General features: G+C 35.0%; 2 protein-coding genes and 1 non-coding gene across 3 annotated transcripts; all 3 read right to left on the bottom strand.

Moving 5' to 3' along the window:
* Positions 1-2,153: 2,153 nt before the first annotated feature.
* TRNAS-GCU (transfer RNA serine (anticodon GCU)) lies at positions 2,154-2,235 on the bottom strand. The gene has a single exon. It is a non-coding gene; the product is annotated as a tRNA-Ser (tRNA).
* A 3,897-nt stretch (positions 2,236-6,132) lies between these two features.
* Positions 6,133-13,795, bottom strand: LOC107801197 (uncharacterized). The gene is made up of 5 exons (XM_016624481.2): positions 13,334-13,795; positions 12,676-12,713; positions 7,783-8,059; positions 7,179-7,462; positions 6,133-6,652 (listed from the first exon to the last, which is right to left on the bottom strand). Exons 1-5 carry the CDS (start codon positions 13,661-13,663, stop codon positions 6,217-6,219), a joined length of 1,365 nt encoding a protein of 454 aa, XP_016479967.1. The 5' UTR covers positions 13,664-13,795; the 3' UTR covers positions 6,133-6,216.
* Positions 13,796-14,737: 942 nt separating this feature from the next.
* On the bottom strand, positions 14,738-18,839 carry LOC107801198 (uncharacterized). The gene is made up of 7 exons (XM_016624482.2): positions 18,501-18,839; positions 17,012-17,122; positions 16,789-16,887; positions 16,587-16,697; positions 16,203-16,506; positions 15,769-15,908; positions 14,738-15,684 (listed from the first exon to the last, which is right to left on the bottom strand). Exons 1-7 carry the CDS (start codon positions 18,636-18,638, stop codon positions 15,133-15,135), a joined length of 1,455 nt encoding a protein of 484 aa, XP_016479968.1. The 5' UTR covers positions 18,639-18,839; the 3' UTR covers positions 14,738-15,132.
* Positions 18,840-21,399: the final 2,560 nt, after the last annotated feature.

The raw sequence follows: 21,399 nt of genomic DNA, 5'->3' as shown, positions 1-21,399 counted from the left end.
TTGGTGCCCGGCTAAATCAGATTGAGAAATATATAGTTTTAGTCGTTCCCAATAATAATATTGACAAAGTATATTTTTTGTATATATACTTATTATATATAGAAATACACATATTTTATACACGTTTCGATTGGCGACTATAATTAGTTTCAGTCGATCGATCATTTTTGTATTTTGCCCAATCGGATTTGTACCGTACGAGGAACTCTCTATCATGTTACATTATCCGAATTCTAACCCGAAACCTCTAATTAATAATGAAGAGTTCATATACATCCTATCACATCCTTTGATGGTCTCTCAATTGAATATTGACAGAGCACAAGCGAAGGACACAAGGAGGCAAGGGAGAAAACAAATAAAAAACTTATATATGCTCGATGTTTATATTAATCCAATTATCACATCATGAGTGTCTTCACATAAATTATTATTACTTAATCATATTTAATTAATACATATTTTCATATCAACTTTCTAAAAGGAATTGACAGATTTTTTTTATAAAAAAAAAAATAAAAAAAATCTTTGACAACTTTTGAGTAGGTACTTTCACACTGTGGGAAGAAAACAATTTATGAGTTGACATACATTCGGACAAACTTTAGGAAAAACGACACAATAGCAAAGGTACGTTTATATGTGAATCTGCAATTAGCCAGTTACAGTACGTTCATTTGTTTTCACTATTACTCTGTAGTACACATCATTGTGAAATTTGCCTCTAAATTTTTAGATAAACTTAGAGCCCGTTTCATTTTTTTTCGAAAAATTTTCACTTTTTTTTCGAAATTAATGTTTGGCCATAAAAGTTTTAATTTTTACTTGAAGATGAATTTTGAAATTTTTTGAAAATTTGAAAAACTCCAAAAAGCGGTTTTTGAAAATATTCACTTAGATCACTCACAAAACTTCAAAAACAACCCAAAATTATATTTATGTCCAAACACAACTCTAATTTTCAAAAATTATTTTCATTTGATTTTTTTTTCACTTTTTTGGAATTTTACAATTCTTACGTCCAAACGCCCACTTAATTTTTTTACTGTGAAAACATTAAAGCCCCATGCTTGTGCTCGTAGTACTTTTTGAAAACTCACAAAAAGTAAACTGTAGGTATTACCTTCCATTCAAATTTGACCTTACCGGCATAGGCGGATTTATGATTTAAATTATACGGGTCCAATTTTTAAGGTTCTTGACATTAAATTTATTATACTTTTAAAATTATAGGTATCTACTATTGTTGTAAATTTCGTGAAATTTTACACAAATTTATATTTTACGTTGAAAGTACAGGGTTCATATAAACACGGTATTGCAATTGTCGACCTGCCCTTGCTTACCAAACCTTTACAAGATATTTCTTCCGGTCCATAATAAGTGACATTTTGGCCTTGTTATTTTAATTCAAAATAAGTGTCATTTTACATAATCAAGAAGAAATTAAATTTATTTTGCCAAAATTTGCCGTTATTTACTTATCCCAATGTGTTAAGATAATAATATGCAAATTTTAATTAAGAGTAATTTAGTCAATATATCTTTTTTCACTAGGAGTTAATACTTTCTTAAGGGTGTGCCAAATATCAAAAAGTTACTATTGTGGATCGGAGGGAGTAACCATAAAAAATAGATACACTCCTATCAAATAAATTGCCTTTACTTAGATGACCATTTAAGCTATTAACCCCAAAAAGAAGTAAAAAAGAAATAGTTCATAAATAATGTAATTATGATTTCAGCTAGGAAAAAAAAAACATTTTTCCAAAATATTAATACGTATGTTGTTGTTGTTGTTGATTAATACGTGCACCAAATGGAAATTGGTCTTTTCTCACTTTGTTATAATAATGTCACTAAAAGTTGAGTTTGTTAAATTAAACAAAAAATAGATACACTCCTATCAAATAAATTGCCTTTACTTAGATGACCATTTAAGCTATTAACCCCAAAAAGAAGTAAAAAAGAAATAGTTCATAAATAATGTAATTATGATTTCAGCTAGGAAAAAAAAAACATTTTTCCAAAATATTAATACGTATGTTGTTGTTGTTGTTGATTAATACGTGCACCAAATGGAAATTGGTCTTTTCTCACTTTGTTATAATAATGTCACTAAAAGTTGAGTTTGTTAAATTAAACAAAAAATACGTCGCCTGAGAGATTCGAACTCTCGCGGGGAAACCCCATGTACTTAGCAGGCACACGCCTTAACCACTCGGCCAAAGCGACATATGTTTTCACACTTAAACGTCAATTTATTTCATTGTGTAATATACAAAATGATTCTCGAAGTTGAGGTTAAAAACTAGAGCTGCCTTCAATGAATTGTGAGTAACCTCTTTTTGTTTCACGCGCGGTGATCGGTACTCGCTTTACAATCATACTAATCAAGATACACACCAAGAGGTCTTACTTTGGGAGTTAAAGCGATCATACTCGATACTTGCTTTGAAATTCGATTAATCAAGATTCACATCGAGAAGTCCCACTTTGGAGGATAAGGCGGTCGCTATTAAAGGCGACTTCGTACCCACGATTCGAACCTTCTTTAAACCAACTTATTGCATACATTTTGTTCGGAGTATTAGATTAGTTATTGATGGCTTAGTTTTAAGAGGAAGAAACATGTCCCTCATTAGAAGAAGAAAAAAAGTTATATGGTTTGAATATTTTAAGGGATGTTTTGGAGGAAATCTTGAGTTATTAATAGTCAAGATTGGGCACTTGTTTAAAAAACGCCTGGAATTTTGTTGAACCATTGAAAACGGTCTAGTGACCGATACTTATTGCTTTCGCCATGACTTTCGAGTTCATTTTATGGCGTGTTGACGCCATGCAACACGAATTTGTGATTATATCCATTTTTTTTATGTGTCTTAGCACATGCTAATTTTGTAGAATACTCATTGTTTTGCCATGACTTTCGGATTTATTTTTTGGTGTTTCAGGGTCATGCAACATGAATTTATGACTATATCTACTTTGTCATGGGTATTAGTACATGTTGATTTTGTAAAAAAAATTAAAGGGCTCTAATTGGCCTCACATTTTGTAGGTCCATTCGAATGGCCTATTGACCAATACGCATTGCTTCGCCATGACTTTCAAGTTCATTTTATGGCTTTTCGAGATCATGTAACACAAATTTATGATTACGTCCACTTTATCGTGTGTATTAACACATGTTATTTTTGTAGAATTTTTTTTACGGACTCTGATTGGCCTGAAATTTTGTAGGTCCATAGAAAAACGACCTAATGACCAATACACATTGTTTCATCATGACTTTTGAGTTTATTTTCTGGCGTTTCAAGGTCATGCAATACGAATATTTTATTATATCAACTTTTTCGTGTGTATTAATACATGATGATTTTGTAGAATTTTTTTGACGGAATCTGATTGTTTGAAATTTTTTAGGTCCATAGGAAACGGTCTAGTGACCATTACTCATTACTTCGCCATGACTTTCGAGTTTATTTTTTGGTGTTTCGGGATCATGCAACAAGAATTTATGACTATATCTAATTTTGCATGTGTAATTTTACATGTTGCTTTTATAGAATTTTTTTTTACGGAATTTGATTGACCTGAAATTTTGTAGGTCCATTGAAAGGCTTAGTAATACTCATTGCTTCGCAATGACTTTCGAGTTCATTAGCTGGCATTTCGACTTATTGCAACACGAATTTGTGATTATATCTACTTTTTTCGTGTGTAGTAAATATTGATTTTGTAGAAAGTTTTTGACGAACTCTGATTGGCCTGAAATTTCGTAGGACCATAAGAAACGGTCTAGTGACCAATACCATTGATTCACCATGAGTTTCGAAATCATTTTATGTGTTACGACTTACGAGGTCATACAATTTTTATTTGTGATTATATCTATTTTTTCGTGTATATTAGTACATGCTGATTTTATAGAATTCTTTTAACGGACTCTAACTAGCTTGACATTTTATAGGTCCATAGAAAATGACATAGCGACCAATACTCGTTGCTTCACTACGACTTTTGGATTCATTTTTTTATTTTTCGGGATCATACAATACAAATTTATGAATATATTCACTTTTTTATGTGTTAGACATGTTGATTTTCTAGAATTCATTGACGGACTATGATTGACATAAAATTTTGTAGGTCCATTGGAAATAGCTAGTGATCATCGTTTCGCCGCGACTAACATTGCTTTCTGTGTTTTGTTTCAATCGCCTATTATGTTTGTTATTTAATTATAAAACATGTTTAATTATTAAAATGTTTTTAACAGCTTTATTTAAAATTGAAAATGTGACTATTAATTTTTAAAAGGTGTCTATTATCAAGGATTAAATTTGTTAATTCTAACATACACCTAAAGGGTTTATAAGTACCCCTTGCCTCTCCAAAACGAAACAAAACACAGGAAGCAACAATTTTCCATCTTCTCTCTTACTGCTATTTACAATTCACAGAGTTCATTCTAGTGAAAATTCGAGTTAATTGCCGCTACTCGAATTTCATAGGCTTTGTAAAATCCTGGAAGAATTCTGCCATAATCCTGCAGCAACAATAGTGTGAGGCTTAGGCCTCATTTTTTTTTTTTTTTTTAAGATTAAGACGTCTGAATCTGAATGCACATATAAATATCAAGATGTGTATTAAGATTAAGGCATCTGAATCTGAATACACATCTGAATATATTAAGATGTGTATTAAGATCTGAATACTAAAAATTAAGACTGTTTGATTTTTAACATCTGAATACATAAAAGTTATTTTTATTTGAAAACTAATAAACATAAAATTCAAATGAAATACTAACTAATCTAATATTCTATCAATAAAATATATAATTTTTTAAATTATGATAGTTGTTGGTGGTGATGGCTAACAGGTGAATGGCGACTAGAGGCAGTGGTTGGTGGTAGTTTTGGTTGATGATAGTGGTTCATGCTAGCAGGTAGTAGTGATTGGTAGTGGTGGCGATTATGATTGAGGATGGTGGTGATGGGTAATGATAGTTAATAATGGCGGGTGGCGGTTTGTGATTGAGGAAGGTGGTGGTAGGTTATAATGATGGGCGGTACCGGTTGTGGTTGTTAATGGTGTTGGGGTGGTTGGTTGTGGTAATTGAGGTGAATAAGTGTTGACTGTGGGTGAGAATGATGGTGGTTGGAGTGGTGGGAATGGTAGATGGTGATGGTCGGTAATGGCGGCGGCTATGATTGAGGATGGTGGTGGCGTGGTGATGGTGATGGTGGTGGTGGTGGTATGGTGGTAGTTGACAATGGTAGGCAGTGGCGACAGTTAATAATGAGTATGTGATAGCATCTTAATGAAATTAACCCTCTGTTATAGATCTTAATCATACAGACCTATTCAGACCCATTAAATGGTTATGAAGTAAAAAAAAAAAAACTTAATGATTAAGATCTGAATAATTAAGATGCAAACTTTAAAAACAAACACACTTAATGTCTGAATGATTAAGATTCAGGCCTCCATTAAGTGCAAATAAAATGAGGCATTAAACTCCTAAAGGACAGTGTACTATTAAAACCTGATTATTTCATACCCATATTTCTGTAAACACGGAGCAATTGGGTTTCTCCATTCACATTTTACTCCCAACAATATCCTTGTCCTATTGTCTATGCAATTATTTTTCATGTGTTTTTTGAATCTAGGGGTAGATATTTAAGTAGGTCCCAAAAACATTTTTGTTATCTTTCTTACAATTAGATGAGAGCTTAATGTTGTTTTGGTCGTTTTCAATCTTCATCTACCCTGAAGGTTAGTAAGAACCTAAGCAAGATGGGGTTCTTTTCTTTCTTTAACCTTTTCTTGTTCTTTTTGGTGGAGGGCAAGAGAGGCATTGAAATGATCACCAGAATCTCATTATTGCAGATGTCTAATGTAAATATAATCAACAATGCACAGAGAACAGTTTAGGTACATACATGAACAATGTAAATTTGAGACAATTGGAAATACAGAACTCTACACACCTGGTCCCGTGATCGGACAATCGCAGTACAAATCTATACTATGGGTGCCAAACAACAACAAAGGGTATGGCCTTATAATAGCAAATGAACAAATAACAATCAAAGTAAGAATTCAAGAGAAAAAGTACAATTTGTAAATAAAAATTAATAATTGAATCGTAAAATATGTACACAAGGTTTTATTGATCCGATTGTTTCAATCAATTTAATTACATTAATTGTGCAGATGAACATATTGAGAAATGTCTGATGCAACATGGGAAATCCAATTAGCTGTGGTGCCAAAAAAGAGTTCCCAAAACCAAAGATCCAATGCAAGAACAGAAGAAAAAATTAGCAGGGCTAAAGTCTGATATCGATTTAGAGGCCAACCTGAGACTTCTGCCATCTGTTTCAAGAAAGGAAGTGAACTGGTTGTTAGGTCGCGGTTCCTTATGGACCAGGCAGTTACCCACTGTACCTGAGAAGGGACAAGGTCAAACTCTTCTCGCAGCCTCCGTCCCAAATCTGGCATGTGCCCGCCACCATACAGGATAGCAATCTTGTTATGACCCTCGTTCATTGCTCTTTGAAGTGCTTCTAATGCAGCTTTGTTTCTCTCTCCGATGATGACAGATTCCGCCTCTACATCAGCTGTGATCTGTGTGAATCTACATGTATAATGGGAAGGGGTAATTTCTTTAGTAAATGAAAAGAGGCAGTTGCAAACGCACACTACACAGAAGATCAGATGGAGGAAAAGGTAAACAATAACAGCACGGAGCAAAAACGATACTCTGAAAAGATTAGATTATCATCTCTGTTGATGCACCAACTTATAGACTGTACCATATGAGCTTTGCATTCATGGATAACATCTGCTTTGGAGAGAGGATTTCTTTAAACGGTCCAATGCAGCTTCTTTTTTTCTTTTCTTTAGGCTGGTTTTACTTCACTATTCATACTCTTATACTCGATGTTTTCAGATAACTTCTGTTCTTTTTTCTCTCTAAATTATTTGACCATTAATAGTTATTACTACCTATCTAAAGTTCATATGAGTAGAATACTAGAATATTTTAGAGTGGAGGTGTTCCTTAGCCACCACTTCTGATTCTCAATCTATAAAGCAGAAAACAATAAAATATTCCAGCCTGCTGCAAACCAAAACTAACTTTTGACTGCCAAAAAACTTACTCGGATGTTAGCCGCTTTGCCAGGAAGACCTTCATTGCAGCACCAAAATCAAGTCTGGACAAGGCTTCTAGTTCAGGATATTCAGACGCCGGGCTTTTCACATCCGCACAAACACCTCCAATGATAAGAAGTCCAACAAGAGGCATCGGCAGCACCCGAGAAGCCCATAGAAGTTTGGATCTCCAAGGGCCAAGATCTTCTGGAATTGTAGGTTGCACAAGTGCTTTTGTTGATCTAAGGGTCATATCTCTGGCAAATGTGAAGAAGCTCTCGCCTCTTTCAAGCTGAAAAGTACATACAACTTGGTGAGATCTTCGGGTCATGTGAGCAGAGAAGACAAAAGGAAGAAAATTTGGCAGAGTTAAAAAAGAGAAAACTAGAAATGTTGGTCTGAGGTACAACCTTATAAATAATATATACATATACACACCAAACATACGTCAACCAATAAATAATACATAATACAGATAAAGCAACTGTCGTTTACTTAACAAAATAAGCAAAGGGAAGTGAGGGAGAGGCTTCAAGTGTATGAACATTTTGAATAAACAGCAATTCGTTTAACAAGTAATGGCCTCAACAGCAAAGTTATCACATAGACTACCTGGAGTAACTTGAAGGTCTCAAAATCAAGATCTGCATGGTACCAATTCTCACCCTCGTAGTCAAGACAATCTAGCTGGAAATCAAGCGTGAGAAATCTTGCCATCTGCCTTTGGATGAATCCAATAATATTAAATCCCCGTGATCTTGAGCTTTTTAATTTCTTTCTAGAAATAGAACTAGAACCTCTTCTACTCTCCAAACTTTCTCTGCTGGCTACCATCTCATAAAGAACGCAATCATATGGTTCAAGTTCCTTTTGTAGGGCGGTAAAGTACCTGCAAATACAACATTAATCCAAGTCAAACCGTTCTGTCAGACAACATCAGAAAAGCATGATGCAGAAATAGATCAAGATATCAGATGAAAACTTTAAGAAAAATAAATAAATAACCATGACCATGAGACAGAATCAAGACGGAAACAAGTGCCATACAAGCAACCAGAGTCTGTACGAAAACTGATTCACGAATATATGGAACTATTAACTATTACCGAAAGATGATTAATTCTATCTTATTCGGCCAAAGTTGATGACTGCTATCTTTTGATGTGGTTAAGCAACGAACCTTAGGATGGTTCTTCAATTGACAATAATTACCCAACTGCTAACCGCAGTTTTCTATGGAGGCAATGAAATGAGAATCTATTAGCTTTAGAAGTTAGAAGCATGATGCCAATGAAACACAGGAAGTGGGAAAAAAACTCTTCAGTAAGACAGGAACACATTTGTTCCCACTTTGGGAATTCCACACGAATTAGGAATTTCAGTTGAAGCAGTTAGCAATTCATGAATTGCATAACATGGAAAGGATGATTTTCAATTTGACGAGAGCATTCATGAAAAGGCTCTGCCAGAAGACGACCTGGATTAAATTGGATAGTTGTACTCCACTAATGATGCAGGTAATCAACTGAATATCAAACTATTCAGAAAAGATAATAATACGTCATCAGTGATCGTAGGTAAAAAGGTGAGCATAAAACACAAGGTGGAATATGCAGAAATCTAGAAAGGAAACTTCAGTATCAACTCAACAAGGAAGATGAAAAAGATGCTACCTGATGCATTGCCGAAACCAATTCAGTCCTTTTGTCTAGCTCAAGTTAGCTTATAATCGAATTTTAGCTAAAATATATTTTAAGAAGAGGAAATCACAGCACTTCACATTTAAGAGTGGCGGTAATCGCAGTTAAATAGACTTTTTCCTAACCAGAACACACAATGGGCGACATGTTAGGACTTCAATGTTATACCAAAGAAGCCTTGACCACCTGACATAGATTGGTAGTCCCTGATGTGAAGCTAAAAGAAGAGAAGAGTTCCAAGCACTAACTAACTAGCCCTTCCGGAAAAGCTACAGAAGGAGAAAACATTGGACCTAGAAGCTTAGGTATATACCCAATAAAAGGAAGTGCAAGAACAATTAAGAAAGTAGCAAGTGAAGTGATAGGTGTGTCTAAACGCCTAAGACCTCGACCACATGAATCATGGTGGTGGAAGGAGAAGGTGTAAAGCATTATTAAAGCAAAAAGAGAGTACCATCAAAAGGTTATAAAAACAGAAGACCGAGGAGACTTGAAGAGTATAAGAGAGCTAAACGAGAAGCTAAAAAGGTTGTTAGCGAAGCTCGAGGTAAAGCCCTGGATGGCTTGTGGCAAAAGTTAGAGCTGCATGAAGTGGAGGAAAAATGTACAAAACTAGAACCCCGGAAAGAGAAGAAGATCAAAGACTTTATTCTATCTTCATTAAAGAAAAAAAGATCAAAGACTTAAACCAAGTTAAATGTATTAAACACAAAGGTATAATGTCTGATATGACCACCAAGGATTGTGGTGAGATGGATATGATCCCTCCACCTTTAATCAGAGGTCTCGAGTTCGAGCCCTGAGAAAAGAAAAAGAACCCAGTAGGGAGCGCTTCTCGCTTCCCCATTTAGCGAGCCTGACACGCGAATCTGGATTAATCCGAACCTTAATGCGGATACCAGACACCGTGTGGGAAACCAAATGAAGATTATGTCTGATATGTTCGAATATTTATGATTCAAAAATAAATTGTGAGAAATAGGAAAATAATGATAAGAAATATAAATAGGATTCAAGGATATAAATAGGACAAAGAAGATGTCAGAGAAGTCAAAGAACATAGCCCCCCCCCCCCCAACCCCCCGGATCTGATCTCTGTTGCAAGAAGAGAATCAATTGAATAGCTGTCGTCCAGAAGTGCGACTTCAATATGTTTTCCAATTATTACTTGGGTATCAACTAAAGAGTCTACAACTTGAAGGATCTATAGCATTCAAGGATCTATGAGATGGTCACAGTGTCACAAAACTAGACAAAATTAGAGATGACCCCATTCAAATAAAAGGTATAGCATATATATTAGCAAAAAACATCCGAATAGAAGGAAAAAGACAAGTTGTACAAAATTCCTTATGTGAATAGTTGTAGTTGTAATTACCAAATAGTCATCCTTCTTTAGGCCCCAACAAATGCAACATCTGATTTCCTACATTCAAGGATCTAATGTACAAAGAGGAAGCTAATAGGCTCCTTTTGGAAAACATCCAATAGGACATAGACCAGAGCCCTTTTTGAATCAAAGAATGTCATATGAGGTGGTTTGGTCATATTATAAGTAGCCCTCCAAAAGCACTGGTTTATTGGTGTAAAACCATGATAAGGTATTAAAACGGAATAAGATAGACCTAAAATCACATGGAAGGAAGTTCCCCTATCTATTAAAATCCATGCAGGCTTAGCGAGAAATAGAACACAATTGAAGGAAAAGTTCATCACGTACAGGTGGGAGATGGAAGGAGAATCAGCTTTTGGAATCATAGGTGGTGTGGAGAGGATACTCTGAGGGTCTCTTTCCCCATGTCTTCAGAGTTTCAAACCAGAAGGAATTGATGGTTCAACATATTCGCAAGGATCATGAAGGGGGTAGTATGGGACCTCTCATTTAGAAGGAACATGCGAGATTGAAAGATTGCGGAGCTCCAAGATTTGTTGGCACTGTTATATGGGCAAGACAGGCCCCAGCCTTCTTGTGATTCTTGGAGATGGGGGTTGCGTGGTGATGGTTTGTTCACCGTAAAGTCCTTTTACCAGAGTATGTTAGTGAGAGAGGAGACCACTTTTCCATACTCCTCAATCTGGATTCCTAAGGCGCCCACGAAGGTGTGCTTTTTTGCATGGCTAGCGGCAAGGGGAGTGATCTTGACTACGGAAAATCTGCGAAAGAGAGGAATTACACTTGTTAGTTAGTGCTACATGTGTAAAAGCTCAGGGGAAGAAGTTGATCATCTTTTGTTGCATTGTCCTGTGTCCTCGGGTTTGTGGAGGGCAATCCTGAATCTTTTTGGTGTTCAATGGGTGATGCCAAGCACTGTAAAGGAAATGTTATATAGCTGGGCCGGTTTTCGTAGAAGAAGAAAGCAAAAGGCGTGGAAGTTCACATCGTTAGCTCTCATGTGGATAGTCTGAGGGGAGAGAAATTGGAGAGCTTTTAAGGGGATTGAGTCTCCTTTTTCACATCTTAAGAATAGTCTTTTATCTTTGATCGCTTTTTGGTGCACTCGTATAACCCCTGCTTGTATAGAAGATTGGGCGTCATTTGTAGAGAATCATGTTCTGTAAATTCTCTACTTCTTGGTATACTTCTTGTATACTGGAGTTTTCTCCCTTTTGATTAATACAATTTACCTTATCCAAAAAAAAGGAAAAGTTCATTGTTGGTAAGTTTACGTTAGATTCAATGTTTGCTAAGAGTCTTTTAATCTATTAGAGATCCGTATGTTAGTAGAAAATGTATAGAACTTCTAGTGTTTGAGAATCTTCAAATTAAGTGACACATATAGTGAGGATTCACATAGCCAACCCTAACTAACTTGGAATTGAGGCTTTGTTGTTGTTGTTGTAGTTGTTGTCTAGCTCAAGCCATGGCTACTAAGCTTCTTTGTTATCCACACTACATAAGAGGGAAATATGGATTCCTTTTGGCACTTACTTTACCACATCAGCAAACAAAAAGACAAGTAGTTTTAGCAACAGAATTTCACCTCTATATTACAGTCGTTAAATGCATAGCAAAAAATCTGTTAATATAGGGTAACACAATTACCACTTTGACATTATTCATCACCATTTGAGAGAAACCACAGAAATGAGCAACATTATCCAATCTCTTACTCTTCATTCATACGAACTGAGTTGTGCAGACTAATAACTAGCTGTTTATCATATGCATTTCTAATTCCTCACATATGTCTTGTGCCCCTACCTTTACTTAGATTCTAGGGGCAGTTACGATTAGCTTGTACTATAAATATCCTCCCTTTCCCACGATTGTACCCCATTCTCATTCTACTACTCATACTGTTAACATGCTGAAATCACTGCAACACCTTTCTCTCAATTACAAGCGTCGTTCAACAGCTTTCTTCAACTAAGGATTGCTCAATAAGAAATTTTATATATTTCACTACTTTTGTTTATATAGTTTCCATTGCTCTCTTACCTGTACTAGCAAAGATTCATCCTGTTAGTTCAATTCAAATTGCTTTTAGCCTAATTCTATAAATTTAAATGACTAGTCTAATAATCAGATTTTAGGTTAAAATTTATAAATAAATGAAATATTGATCAATCTAGTTCCTCACATTTTGGTGTTTCACATACCACATAGATGCTACCATGTTCAAAAGTAACCATCATAAATCAACATAATCTTAACTTCTTCAACTTATTGATGGTGAATTCATATTACCCAATCTAGAGTTCTACACAGAAGCCAGTGACTAGTAATAGAAATAATCTCACTTCATATCAACATAACATCAAGCTCCATAAAATATTTTCTGGATTCTGAGAGACATGAACTTACTCTTTATCAGCAATGTGTATCGTAGACACCAAATCGACCTACAGAATTAAAATTTCAAAATCAAAGTCAAACTTCAAAAATTAAAGTCAAACATAGCCAAATATTCAATTCATTTTGCAAATATGACTCATATCAAAGTCCTAAGTACACAGTCAATGTACATCAGTTTTTACACTTTCAGGCCACCCAAAGTAAATCTACAGGTAAGCCGCTTACCTTAAAATGTAAAAAGTGGGATTTGTAGACTTGAAATTAAGACAGGTTACCTGCTATAGCGGGTAAAGCTGATCTAATATTGTGAAAAATCCTTATACCAATGGTGTATATAACTTAAACTAAATACATCACGGATTTAAGTTATATGCACTGACTGACAGTGTAATGATTTTTATACTATCCGGTTACTTGCCATTTATTGTTGGTTATGAATGAATGCTTATTAAATTGAATTACCTACAATTGACTTTTCGGTGACCTGACTGTGTAAATAGTTTTTTTAACCTCACACAATATACACACTCGCGTACGCGCACACATACACTGCCAAATAAAATGCGTCCCATGCCGAAATACACACACACACACACACACACACACACACACACACACACTATTTCTGAAAGTTCCAGAAGGTTCAGTTCGAAACATTTTATTTTACCTGGAGAAAAGGTTGAAAAAGAGACCAAGGGAACTTCTTACGGTAAGTAACGACAGCGGTTTGCAGCTCAGCGGTGCTAACTCCATCATCGGCACTAGTACTTTTTTTAAACCTCATGAAATCAGCAATCGAATTATTCCCGAAAAACTGCTCTGCCGAGTCATTATTATCGACCAATAGCTGCTGCTTCGATAAGAAAACCTTGAGATTCGGAAAACGAGGAATTCGTCGGAAGGAATTAAACGAGGTGGAAGGGGAATCGGAGCTGAAATTTGAAGGAAATGGAGATGGAGATGTTGAAGAGAGTATAGAGAGAGAAGTTTGAACCATAGCTCTCTTCTTCTAGAGAGAGAAAGAGAGAAGAACGAGGATATGGTGAAGAAATAGTTGGAGAAAAAAAAATCGGTTGCTCTGGTTCGGGTTGTGGCTACGTTGCACGGGAAGTCGGAGCTTATTAATTAATATATTCATTATTGGTTTATTATTCCATATATATAAGGAATTTCGAAATTATAATGTAACTCGGTGTATTTCTTTTTTCTCACACTTCTTTGCTTTGAAGCATTAACATGGCATCCTTATCAATCTTTATGCATCTAAATTCAACAATTTAATACCAAAATTATGATGGGGTGGATAATATCCTTCTATCATTGACCAGTAATTTCGAGATCGAATCGTGAGAATCAACATATAAACATATTTATTTTACAAATAATTTAAAATTTTATAATTTTTTCTTAAAAATTAGCATCGATATTATCCGTTATATCCTTGCTTACAACAATAACAGCCCAGTGTAATCCCACAAGTGGGATCTGGGGACAGGGGCAAGGGTGGTCAACTAACCATCATTCGCCAAAAAATTATACTGCATATAAGGTAAAATATTACTTGTTATTGATGAAAAACAGACTTTGAACACCCTTGCATAGCCCACTGGCAAAGATTGTTCAAAATTTGAACACCCTTATTGAATTTCCTGGCTTCGCCACTGTCTGAGGACGATAGGATGTACGCAGTCTTACCCCTACCCTGGAAGGGCAGAGAAAGTGTTTCTGATAGACCCTCTCGGCTAAGAGCATTATATCCTTGCTTGAAACATAATATTTAACAATTATAGAGAATACATTTTTTACATTTAAATACTTGATTATTATATGTATGGTCACTTTCTTATCAAATATATTATTAAGTGTTTCAATCTCTTTGTTATTTCATTTTCACAAGCTAAGATTTATTAAGCTCATACTATATTTTTTTATTTGAGATGTTATTTTAGCGACAATTCTTTTTTTTTTTGGTCGAATTTTATGGACAATTCTTAAAAGTAAATAAAACGTATCAGTGTGTATCACTAGCAGTATCAGACAAGATGGAACCCTGATAATACAATAATACATATAGTCACTGAACAATATAAGGATGATTATTTAGTAGTTCAGTACAACATTTTTTGTCAACCTGTAAGGCTGCAACAGCCTAGCAACTTATAACAACAGTACATAAAGAATTTCCTAAGTACACTGAAGAATTTCAATGGATATTTAACAAATTTAATGAACTAACTAATACAAGGTTGCAATATGCGAAAACAAAATTCATGAGGAAGTAATCCACGGAGAACAGACCTGCAGGCCTGAGCTAATCTACCTCTAGCTATAATCCATTCCAAGGTCGACGTCACCAATATATGGCAATCTCTATAACTTTTTTCCCACAAAGTAACATATAACTTGATTAACTTCTATGGCAACTCGTTGGTTCTTCGCTCTATTTGGCTCGGAAAGAAGTCAGAACTAAGCTGCAACTCCTGTTTGCGACAACAATTGAAGACCAGCTTTTAAGTCCTCCAAAGTAATTGTTAATAGTTGGCCTGAGTCTATACAGTCAAAACTGAGTCTGAGATCCAAATTTTCTCTTGCATTAACTAGCATTGGATCCACTAGACCTCCATTCATCTCCTTGCGCTGCTTTTCAGTGATCTCTTCCTTGATAAGTGATGCAACAGCATCAACAGTACATGAAGGATGCAACTTAAATCCGTATAGCAAGCTACTATCAGCTTGATTGGTCATCTTAAGATGAAGAATCTTGGCAAGGTCTTCAGAGCTAAAGTTGTCAAAATGGAAAAATTTTGTCACTCGTCTACAGAAACCTTCGTTAGAAGTGATCACACGCTTCATTGGTTCACTGTAACCTGCAAAGATTACTACAATTTTTCCACTATCCATGACTGACATTATCTCCTCTAGTGCTTCCAAACCATAGTCCTTATCATCTGATTTCTGCATAGGTATTAATCGATAGGCTTCATCAACGAAAAGAATCCCCCCTTCAGCTTCTTGGATCTGCAGAGTTTCCCTAGACTTGGTCACCTCGAAGCCAAATATTTATGGGAAGATATGGAAAAACTTCACTCACAAAAATCTTACCTTTCTCCTTGTCTTTGGTCCTGTATGACCAACAAATTCACCAACCAGATCTGTTCTCTGCACCTCTGTCACCTTGTCAGTGGGAAGAATCCCCACCATATGAAGTAATTTTCCAAGAATGCGAGCAACCATAGTTTTTCCTGTAATAGTATACCATCACGAAAATATATGAAATCAATCTAGAAGAAATATATATCAAACACATAAGTTGGCTAGGCAACTATCAATGGGTAAAGAGAAACTAAAACACATCCTGCATTCAACAGCATCACTAACATAACCACGAGCTACAAGGTATGTGCTTTCTTTCGATGAGTTTTTTTTTTACTTCCTTTTAACAGTTTGACACCATTTCCTTTAAGTAGAATGGGTAAAACATTGTGCTGTGCGTATTGGAACATATTTTTCTTTGTAAATTATATAGACTTGATTACCTGTTCCAGGGTTTCCAAGGAAAGCCATATGGGGCGGTCTTCTTGCACCAACTTTAAGCCCTAGGGCCTTACGCCTCTCATCCAAGAGCATCCCCTTTGCCCATTTGCGGAGCTGCAGTTTAAGTTCGTCCAATCCCACTATTGTAGATAATTCATGTTCAAGTTCATCCATTTTAGCTTTGGTCTGGCTGCATGCTTCAATGGCTTTACGTTTTCTTTGTTCTTCAAGATAATGGTGGAGAAGCTCGCGCAATTTTTCATTTCCAGGGCCATGAGAGAGATGATTTATAGGAGCCATGCCCTCCTGCACTTCACATATTATTCAATAAGCAATGACAAGAAAAGGAACATGAACTTAATTTGAATAAATGGAGTCTACAGTACATTGTCTTCAGCACTACAATCCGCGTCATACTCCAACAATGTCTTTACTGTTGAATAGTCTTCGGCTCGCAGTGAGTGCCAAACAGCAAGGTGCAAAGGAGTCATCCCATTCTGCAAAAAGCCATATGAAAATGAAAATCAAAACAAATTGAGAAGCACATGTCCCAGGTCCAATCACAATTGTAGCAGTAAATATACATACATTGGCTCTGGCTTCAACAATAGCACCATGAGCAAGAAGCACTTTCGTTGCTTCGTTACACCCATTCTTGGCTGCCATGTGCAATGGCGTCTCTCCATACTGCAATGCACAAAATATTAACACCAGAAGGCAGAAAAGAAAGCAAGAAGTTACAAGAGACAAAGTCCAGTCAGCTCCAAAAAAAAAATGCAACTGTATGTAATTGATAGATTCCTTCACGTACCATGTTCCTGGCTTCTAGCTCGACCTTTTCTAGGCCCGACCAACCAAGCAAAAACTTAAGTATTTCAACATTGTTGTAACCAGCAGCGACATGAAGAGGTGTATGCACCATCTGCATCCATATAAGTAACAAACCATATAAAGACTATACTTTTCACAAGCAATCTTCTAATCTAGCTTCCACAAGGCTGTGACCAGGAAAACATGATTAGTAGCCAACTCACTTTGAAACTTTTATAAAACCATCAGTACCCCGTTTAATTCCCTCCCTCTAGAAAATTCCTAAGGAAACATAAAAGCAAGAAAGATCAAAGACATTGTAACCCCAGCAACTACTTATATTAGCCTCAAATTTAACTCCATATCTAAGTAAAACATTAACATCATGAAACAACAAAGTGCACGAAATAACTCCAAACAAAAAGCTATACATCAGCTTTTGAACATGATATCGCGTACCTGAGGTCACAAACTACACTAGCATAGTACAATTAACTCTATTAAACTGGCAACCAAAAAACCATTTAGTGAACCTTCACCCCACCCATTCACCAAAGCAACTGTACTATTATGTGTTAGCATGCACGATTTGAATTCAACAGAACATAAAAGAAAAAGAAAAGAACTTTTTTAAATCCAATGACCAATACTCTAGATGTATAACAAGGCAACTGAGTTTGACTATGGCTGTATAAATGAATAGACATAATCAGGTTTGGGGCAATCATAAGCCATAATCGAACTTAAAAACTTAAAAAATGTCAAGTCCCACATTGGTTGAGGAAATGGTTTGTGGTCTCCTTATATGATATTGGGCAATCCTCCCCTCATGAGCTAACTTTTACGATTGAGTTAGGCCCAAGAGTCATATCTTAACAAACAGATTTTACCAGAACAATATTAGAATGATAAGGATATCTTTAAGCATCTTCCTCTTTTCTTAATAACCAATAAAAGTGGAAGATGCATAAGAATATTCTTATTATTCAAATGTTTTTTGGCTTAAGTATTATATTTAACCTCTTTTTGTTCATGTTTGTCACTATTAATCTTGCCCCAAAAAGCTCAGAGTTGGAGCTCCAATTACATATATAAAGCATACCTCAGTGGGTTCCTAAAACATACTCTCGCTATCATAGGCGAATTAAGAATTTGAATTTTGTGAATTCCTGAATTCAATGATTGTATATATTTAGTGGATTTCTTAACACATACATTTTTTGCTAAAGCTACTGGGTTCGGTCTTAAAGCCTACATCGTCCCCTGCTCGTTATGCATTGGAATTCCTCAGAAAACACAGTATTCAGGACTGCATTATCATATATTTAAGCGGTTCCTTACACACATTTTTTTAATCCAAACGTGTTTACATAGATAATAATAAAAAACCTACAAATGTTACGGTACCCCTTTATAGCACTTCTTGCACGAGTATAAAAACTACAAATGTTAATAATATATAAAGACAGAGAACGAGAGAGAGATCGTACAATAGGGTTGCGTTCATTGAGAAGAGAAGGGTTGTCATTGAGCATCTTTCGAAAGGCAACAACATTTCCAGATTGTGCTAAGCCATGAATGGTTGTGGGCCTTGAGGATCTTGACCGTTGATCCCGCGGCCGCTGCATCTTTTCTTTAATTATTTCCTGTCGTAATTTTCCTCCCTCTGGCGAAAGAAAAACAAAGGAAGCAAGACGTCGGTGGAATAGAAAAGGGATATCAGCCTTTCAGTCTCAGGGGAATTTCGTCAAACAAGTCATGTGTGAGTCATGCTGCGCGGAAAATGAAATGGAGTGGAAGTGTCCGCATTTCGTACACGGACTCGGGGCGCGTAGCATTGGCCGCTGGATTTTTTTATCCTAATTTGATGGCTTTACAGCTGCAGACCAATAGCACTGCACCTTCCAATTTTATGGTCTTTTTCTATTTCATTAACTATTATACAATTCTTTTCTCCCTTTTTATGGCGTCCCGACTAATCCAAATTCACACAATAAAATTTCACTTTAAACAATAAATTTCTCTCTATCAAAAATCTACTCAACTAAATATAATTGCTTAAAAATATTTATTTGTTTAAAATATAAGAAAAATAATTTTTCCTAATAGTGTTAAACATGTTTTAGAAAAAAATACAAAAATTGAAAGATCAAAGAACAATGACAGTTTAGTCAAATATCGCTTGTTATAGTTAATATTTCTTAAAGAATGTGGAGAAGAATAAAATAGCAAGTGCATAGAATTAGAGGAAGTATATTTTAATTTTGCATACTAACTAAGTCAAAAATAATGAGCAATTTTGAAGTATATAAGTTAAAACCTAATCTAATATATCATTTGGATTGTATAACACTTCTTTAATCTATAAAAGGTAAAATTTATATCTCAAAATTGCATAGAAGTACTATAGACCACACTTTATGATTAACTAATATTTAAAAGATATGTGAAAAAATTATCTACTTCCTTTTATTGTGGCTTGGGTTGAGCTGTTGCTTATCCAAAAGCTTTTGGAAAAATGACATTGCGTAGCTATTGTCAAAATAATAGCCGAAAAATATATTTTTTTGTATGTTTTTTGAATGAATATATATATATATATATATATATATAATATGTATATTATATGCAAAAATTATGCAAATTTTATACATATTTTTGGTTACCGAATATAAATAATTTCTGGCACAGGCTAAAAGTGGGGGAAAAAACAAAGCTTTTCAACGACAAACCACTAGGTCCATCACAAACTTCCCTGGGCTTCGATTAAGAAGCCAATTTCTCAAGGCCCAATGGATATGGAATTCCCTCAGCTCCATCTAATGTGGTAAGGATTAGGTGCGGATTTAAAAAATTTCATAAAGCACTATTTTTTAGTGGTAATTAGCTATTTATAGATATCAATTGTTATATTACGGATTGTAGATACGTTTTTTATTTTTATAATATGTATTAGACGTATTTAAGCTATTGTATTCATGAATACAATAGCAAAAATAGGTGTGAATCGGGGAAGTCCAGCTAATCAGTTGTTGTATTCGACTGTATTCATGGCGTGAAACATGGGATTACAGCTGGACAGACTATTGTATTCAACTGTATCCACGGCGTGAAACAGGAGATTACACTATTCTTAAACGGAAAGTGAATCAATTAATATAATAGACTCCTAATATAACTCAATAAACTCAATTATAACACACAAAATTTGTATTTCCTTGTATAAAAAAGATTCTCAACCGAAAAATACCCCATAAACATAGCAGTCTTCAGAGAAATTATATAATATATCTGAATACATAAATTATATTAATTAAAAAAAATATATGAATACATTCATGGCATATAGCGAAACAGTGAATACAATGAAATACATAAAATACAGCGTGATACATTGAAATACGATGAAATAAAAGACAGTGAATACAATGAAATAGATGGAATACAACGAGATACATTGAATTACAATGAAAAGAAAAAGAAAATGAATACAATGAAATACATAAAAATACTGTGTGATATGTTAAAATACGTTGAAATATATTAACAGAAAATCAAGTTGCTCACCCCCAAACTCCGTCGTCTTTGTTCAAGAATAAACCCTAATTTTCGGCGAGTCCGCCGTTAAGCATAAACCCTGAATCTCAATGTTCCACGCACTCTGTACAGTAAAAAAACTGATAGTTTTGCTTGCCTCGAAAGTGGTGAACAACAATCCAACTGTCGTGGTTAGCCCTTAGCTTCCCGGCAACCATGTTTGGATTCAGCAAATTATTGCCATAATAAAACTTCGATTCTTTAAGCTTCCAGCGGCAACAGACGCCTAAATTATTCTAGGCATGGGTCTTCCTGAAGTGGTCGATGTTGCCCGCAATTATGTCGTCATGGTCAGAATTCAGAGGTGATGTTGTATTTTGTAGAATCGGAGAAGTCTTCGATATAGGTATTCCAGACAAATTTTCAGGGAATGGGGAAAGAGAATGACATGTATCAAATTAGAGAGAGAAAAAAAATGGCGTAATTGAATAGCGTATTTAGTGGCTTAGAGGTAGGAGGTAACCAAAAGTAGATATTTTGCTATAAACATTAAAAGGTATCTATAGAATATAATTTTTTTTAAATGGTATTTATTTAAAATAAATAAGGTATTAACCTTTGCTATAGAAAGTAAAAATTCCTAAAAATTATAAGGGAATCTTATAGAAATATCCCCAAAAAGTCTCAACTTATCAACATCTAACCATTAATCATAGACTTACCAAAACTAACTAAATATATATATAAATTGAAAACCTAAAGAAATAAGTTTTTTTTTTTCCTCTAAGAATCACACACAAGGATCTCCTTCCATATTTTCAAGCATGATTAGCAATATTAGATACAAGACGG

This window comes from Nicotiana tabacum, chromosome 8 (assembly GCF_000715075.1).
Source record: "Nicotiana tabacum cultivar K326 chromosome 8, ASM71507v2, whole genome shotgun sequence".
NCBI lineage: Eukaryota > Viridiplantae > Streptophyta > Magnoliopsida > Solanales > Solanaceae > Nicotiana > Nicotiana tabacum.
The sequence above is the reverse complement of the archived record's forward strand: the minus strand, read 5'-3'. Positions and strand labels throughout refer to the sequence as shown.

What these genes read in the sequence shown, in the direction of transcription:
- LOC107801198 (XM_016624482.2), bottom strand. Translation starts at nt 18,638, where the DNA reads ATGCAGCGGCCGCGGGATCAACGGTCAAGATCCTCAAGGCCCACAACC. An exon ending in TCAATGAACGCAACCCTATT is followed by an intron (nt 17,123 to 18,500) that starts GTACGATCTCTC and finishes ATATGGATGCAG; the next exon opens with ATGGTGCATACACCTCTTCA. An exon ending in ATTGTAGTGCTGAAGACAAT is followed by an intron (nt 16,507 to 16,586) that starts GTACTGTAGACT and finishes TGTGAAGTGCAG; the next exon opens with GAGGGCATGGCTCCTATAAA.
- LOC107801197 (XM_016624481.2), bottom strand. Translation starts at nt 13,663, where the DNA reads ATGGTTCAAACTTCTCTCTCTATACTCTCTTCAACATCTCCATCTCCA. An exon ending in TTTTTCAACCTTTTCTCCAG is followed by an intron (nt 12,714 to 13,333) that starts GTAAAATAAAAT and finishes TTAATTCTGTAG; the next exon opens with GTCGATTTGGTGTCTACGAT. An exon ending in ATACACATTGCTGATAAAGA is followed by an intron (nt 8,060 to 12,675) that starts GTAAGTTCATGT and finishes TTGTATTTGCAG; the next exon opens with GTACTTTACCGCCCTACAAA.